Raw genomic sequence first — 6,192 nt, 5'->3', positions numbered from 1 at the left:
CAATGCTATATTTTGCCCACTTGAGTGATTATTTGCCACTGAACATTTGTGAGAACTCCAGAAAACCCTTATGGTGCATATGTCCCCCTGACTGTATGCAGCCATCGCTGTTGTGTGCAGAGTTGCTTGCAATAGAGCTTGCGGTGGATAGCCAAGGGTGTTCCTGGGCGGTGACTGGGAAGTGGGCAGAAGTGTTCGCAAAATAAGGGCGCTTTATGGTATTGTCAGGGGGTGTCTGCAGATGTGGCTTTGTACCCAACACAGATATGCAGCCCAAAGGGCCATGTTTAGACTTACTCAAGATAAAATAACTGAGCTAGGGATTGCAGTCGGTGTGTTTACCATCGATGGTGGAATAGCAAGTGACCGATGATTGCAGACCTGTTCAACGGATGACCATCGATGGTTTCAACAACTGATGGCATTAGCGCATACTTGCCTACCCTCCCGGAATGGCCGTGAGGCTCCCGAAAATCGGGTGACCCTCCCGGCCCCCCGGAAAGGTGGGCAAGCCTCCCGCTTTCCCCCTCGGCCGCCCGCAGCAGAGAACAAGTGGGCGGCCCGAGGGGGTCCGATGATGCGATTTGCGATGAATCGCGTCATCGTAGCTCGGCCCCCCGCTATGCAGCACCTTGTTTCTCGGCACAGCACAGCGGGGGGTGGAGTCACGATGACGTGACCCTGATGCCACGCTCCCGGACCGCCCATCCTGCTGCTGGCCACGCCCCCGAACAGCCCATCCTGCTGCCAGCCACGCCCCCGTGCACCTACAACGCTGCCTCCTCCTGGAGGAGGAGGCAGCAAAGTAGGTAAGTATGCATTAGGGGCAATAGTTAGTCAACCAGACTATCTGTAAAAAAACGGGTTAATATCATGGCCGCAGAGTAATGGACACACACCAGTAGTGTATCAGACACTTATTAGAACCACAGGGGTTTATAAAACTTTTCAAACACATATCAGATCATATGTTGAGCATGTGCAAACTGTTGCCGAGGCATTATTATAAATGCACATGCACTGTCAGTATTAGCAGCAGAGGGCAGTGTTGTCCTAATTATTAATAAGCAAATAATTATGATTTCAAGCCTTTTCTAAGAGCTTAACAGATATTAAAGACCAATTGTTCACTCTTCTATGAGAACACAGATGGTGACTTTGTAACAGTAAAATTATATTATCTTGTTACTGCAAAACAATGGACACATAGAAGTCTCTTGGGGAGAATACATAGAAATATGTTAAAATACTGTATTTGCGTACAGGTTCTGCTCATTTTCAGCTCTGCAGGTTAGCATAAATTATTATTTAGAATTTTAGAATTAACTCTATCAATGGTTATACCTATTCTTTCACTTACCGGCCCGTGGGCTAATTAGAACCTGGGAACAGGACTTCATAGGTGTCAGGGGGTTGAGTTATGCTCTGTGTCCAATCACCTTGAAGAAAGAAAAAAAAAAAGAACCTTCGGGTGGCTCTGTACCATCCATGGTGGGAAACCATCTGGTTGTCCCCCATCAATGGCAAAAGTATTTGCCATCAGCCATAAACCATCGATAATTTGGAACCATCGATGGTCGATGGACAGTGAAAATGCATCTTAATGTATATTGTTGAAAAACCGAACTGTCCTGCGAAAATCGGGACACTTGGGAGGTATGCTGTAGCCTCCAATGGTAACTTCAGCTCTGTTCTCTGCTACAGTGGAGGCCTGTCCTAAACACAGATGAAGATGATGTTTATGACCCTCTCCTGGGACCCTAATGAACGAGGCGCCCTACAGAGGGCGGCATCACCACCAGCACTGTCTGCCTGGCATAGACCCTCCCTAGTAGCAGGTAACAGACCAGCACCGGATCACTGACCGCTGGAGTCTGCTGATCAGGGGAACTCTGCACCCACGTTATACAGAACTTTATATGTTATTATAACTTAGTTTACCCCAAAGTTCTGGATAGGAGTTACTGTTTGATAAACACACGATAATTATACAACAAATACAGTAGCTCTCGCCTTTACAATGGTATTTGGTCTGTTCTTGATTATTAGTGGGAAAAAAAAATCCAAAGAAAAACCTAAGTAATATAATATTAAGTCATTCATTTTCCACAGTGAGTTTTACATATGTTATATTGTCTTCCAAATAATCTCCTATTTACTCTAATTTGATGTTGGTATCTTCATACACATAGAAGGCAGCAAATAGGGGCTCAGTGAAGGTGGCGGAGAAGGTGTGTAAGTGTCTGATGGGGTCACACAGCTGATAGAAGGACAGACGCCCGGCCTCATAGTCCAGGTATATCCCCACTGTCTGCACAGAATCTGGATCTATTTCTTCTATGTCTTTCTCTACATTGTTATGTTTTGCTTCAAGGTAATAATTACGCTCCAGACCCCATGATTTGTCATTACAACCAATGAATGATTCATTACCACATATCTTTCTCTCTATACTGTGACCGGCCACCCCGATCAGCCAGCAATCTGCTGCACTCACATCCACTTCCCAGTAATGTCTCCCAGATGAGAAGCTACAGGAGCTTAACACCTGCTGGGAGAGAAACCTCTCTGGTCCATCTGGTCTCTGCTTATATACATCGGTAACAGAAGCAGATCTGCGATCCCCTGATATAATAATGTAATTATTGGCTGTCTTTCTATCCAGTAATATGTCTGCTTTCTGCACAGAGAGCTGTTTCTCTGATTTTAGATGAATCAGATTATCAACCAAGTGTAAAAGTCCCCTGTGTAACATCAGTGAGATTATTGCCTCATCCAGACATCCAGTATCTCTTACATCACTGGTGACATCACAGCTCCTCTGACTGATGACATCACTCTCTGGTTCTTCCTTCAGGACAGTTAATGGATCAGTGATGTTACACATCTCCTCAATGCTACTAATCTTCCTGGACAGCTCGTCCTTCTGTTTCTCCAGCTGTGTGATCAGATCAGAGACTGAGAGTGACATCTGCTCTTCCTGTCTGGAGATCTCACCCAGGACCCCCCTCTCCAGGGTGTCTAACTTCTCCCTGATGTCTCTAAACAGATCAGTGACTCTCTCAGTGACACCGGCGGCTTTCTCCTTCTCCTCTCTCCTGTGATCCTGCAGACGCTGCACTCTCCTCTCAGTCTCTTCTCTCTCAGACTTCAGGGTCTCCGTAACATTTCTCAGTGTCTCTTTTTTCTTTTCAGAGGCCACATTCAGAAGCTCCACATGGTGACCCCGGTGGTCTCCAGTCACCCAGCAGGATATGCAGATTGGCGCTGAGTCCTCACAGCAGTAATACTTTACAATCTCCTTGTGTATGAAGCATTTTCTGTGCTCAAGGGAAACAGTGGGTTCAGTTAAAACATGTTCAGCGGATTTACTGTGTTTGCTCAAGTGTTTATCACAAAATGAAGCATCACACTGCAGACATGTTTTAGTAGCCGGCACAGGAGAGTCACAGTAAGTACAGAAGATCTGGGTCTCCTCCGGCTCTGGGTGACTACATAGGAAACATTCCACAATGTTACTCAGCTTCCTGTTCTTCTCCAGTGCCGGGCGCTCCTGATACTCAGCCCTGCATTCCGGACAGGAATAGCCCCCATCCCCCTCCTGTGTATCCAGCACCCTCACAATACAGTCCTGGCAGAAGATGTGTCCACATCTCAGGGATACAGGGTCTGTGTAAGTGCTCAGGCAGATGGAGCAGCTCAGCTCAGCTCCCAGCATTGCAGACGCCATTCTAGGGAACAGGAAGAAATGAAACTAAACTTTCTTACAATACAGATCAGTGCAGAGGGAGGGGCTAAGCAGTAACGTCCACAGATATGTGACATACTTGACAAAATGATAGACAATCCTCAAAATGTGCACCAAGCAGCATTAATTAGTATTATTCAGACAGAAGGGTGACCACACTGCAATGCAACATCCTTACCTACTCTCCCGGAAGTTGCAGGAGACTCACGATTTTTCAGACAGTCCACTGCAGCCCTGGAAGAGTAGCCACATTTCCCACATCCCGGACACTTCCCAGAGAAGTGGGCAGGATGGTGAGATAAAATAGGGAATCGCCAGTCCGTTGGGAGAGGGCAGGACTAAAATTATGCTAACTGTGTTATTTTAGCTCCACCCCTTCGGAACTGACCTGCAAATCGCAGGATTCTGCCGAGCCGGGTGCGGTGCCTACTGACGTGAAGTCTGGTCCTGCCCCCTGAAGTGCCGTGCAGTATCTCCCCTCTTGGGAATGGCTGTGTCTGTGTGGGGAGAGAATAGATATGTGACATACTCAGTGACCACTTTAGTTAGTTAGGTCATTAGGCCCCACCCATGATTTTCTTGCTGCGATTGGCTCAAATTTGCATTGGGGTGGGGCCAAAATGGTGCATTTCCATAGAGACACGTCACTAAGCCCTGCCCCCTTTTCGAGGACACCCAGTGGATGGGATGCAGAAGGGGAGCCCATTCTTCCATGGGCTGCAGGGGATACCCGAAAATTGGGGTGTCTCCTGCTGGATCCGGGAAAGTAGGCAAGTATGCTCTGGGTAAGAGCTGGGGGTGGGGCTGAGTTGTGATTGACAGCACAGACTGTCATGGATGCAGGCCATCCCATTCCCGGCAGTAAGAGAGGGGCGCTGCGCAGGGCTGCTGGCTGGCAGCCTCACAGCCCCGAGCAGCAACAGCAGCACTGTAAACTGCAAAATAAAAATATAGATTTTTTTTTTTTTAAACATTGGGACCGCGGCTACCATCGATGGCGGGGATCCAACTGGTTCTCCATCATCAATAGTAAAAGTACTCAACATCACCCATAGACCATCAATGTTTTTATTGAACTGTTTTTACATCGATGGTCTATGGATTTCCCTACACTGAGCAACCCACAGGGTGTCGTAAGTGTAGATGGTGCGGCAATGGCGGAGCAAGCGTTAAGAGCGTTCAGAGCCACTGACCCAGTTGCATCGACAACGGACTCTAAAAATGGGTGTCTCTGTGCAGTGGCGGTTCTTGCCACGGGCAAGCAGGACTTTTGCCCGGGGCGCCGCCTTCCGGAGGGCGCTGGCGCCATCCGGAGGGCGCCGCACCGTGGCAAGATCCGCCACTGCTGCCCGCTGTGTCCCCCGTCCGCCTCCGCTGCCCGCTGCCGTCCCCGTCCTCGGCGCCTCCTGTGAAGGGAACTAGACGCTATGCGTCTAGTTTCCCTTCGTGGAGAGTAACTGCTGAGCGGTGCGCGATGACGTCATCGCGCACCGCACAGCAAAGGTCCTCTCCAAGAAGGGAACTAGACGCATAGCGTCTAGTTTCTCTTCGTGGAGAGGACCTTTTGCTGTGCGGTGCGCGATGACGTCATCGCGCACCGCTCAGCATTCAAGCGGCGCTTTCAATGTACAGGGGGCGTGACTCACCACGCCCCCTGTATTAGGCCACGCCCCTTTCCTGCCCGGGGCGCTCTGCGCCCTTGAACCGGCACTGCCTCTGTGCTCGTACTCCCCGTTGTACTCTGGGGGGAAGGCTGACATTAGCATTTGCATATTATCAGTCCTGCTACAGCGACAGCGGCGGACGCCATATTGAATGTTTCTCCAATTCGCAGAACAGTCCACTTTATGGCTCCAATCCTGACATTAAAGCCTTCCAGCTGTCACAGGCAAGCTGTCCAGTAACCAGGGTGGGAGAGGGCCTGGACTGCACGCCGTAGCATCTTATAGTGGGATGTGCTACCTTGCTGGGACAAGAGTGCAGGTGCACCATACAACCATATAATTTATACTCTATGTTATGAGTGTGTAGACCAGGGACGTACAGTCAGGGGAGGCAGAGCCTCACCTGTCATATTCTGAGGATTAGAATAATACAAAGAAGATGCTTTTAACACAGACTCTGCGTTAGGGTTGGGTAAGCGTTACCGCCGTTGGGGATCCCGGCAGTGGAATGCAGTGGGGGGGGGGCAACAAGCTGCACTCGCCACGCTGCAGGCTCGGTGGCAAGCGCAATAGTCCCTGCTAGTCAGCATGTTGACTGTCGGGACTTAAAGGGTGCGGGATGTAGCCGTCGGTAACGTGACCGGTGATCTCCTGACCACCGGTCTCATAACTACATCTCCTGTGTTATACGGACTTTTTTGGTATTATTCTATAAATTTTTCAGTGAAAACCTAGCTAAGTCTGGATGGGAAGCAGCGGGAGGCACAGTTATAAACTATA

General features: G+C 49.1%; 1 protein-coding gene across 1 annotated transcript; it reads right to left on the bottom strand.

Moving 5' to 3' along the window:
• Window positions 1-1,153: 1,153 nt before the first annotated feature.
• On the bottom strand, window positions 1,154-3,730 carry LOC134945873 (E3 ubiquitin-protein ligase TRIM39-like). Its single transcript, XM_063935422.1, has one exon. It carries the CDS (start codon window positions 3,728-3,730, stop codon window positions 2,156-2,158), a length of 1,575 nt encoding a protein of 524 aa, XP_063791492.1. The 3' UTR covers window positions 1,154-2,155.
• Window positions 3,731-6,192: the final 2,462 nt, after the last annotated feature.

This window comes from Pseudophryne corroboree, chromosome 7 (genome assembly GCF_028390025.1).
Source record: "Pseudophryne corroboree isolate aPseCor3 chromosome 7, aPseCor3.hap2, whole genome shotgun sequence".
NCBI classification, from domain to species: domain Eukaryota; kingdom Metazoa; phylum Chordata; class Amphibia; order Anura; family Myobatrachidae; genus Pseudophryne; species Pseudophryne corroboree.
Note: the sequence above shows the minus strand (reverse complement) of the source record. Positions and strands in the feature narration are given on the sequence as shown.

Excerpts from the sequence above, each read along its gene's own strand:
- LOC134945873 (XM_063935422.1), bottom strand. The coding sequence starts at position 3,730 with ATGGCGTCTGCAATGCTGGGAGCTGAGCTGAGCTGCTCCATCTGCCTG.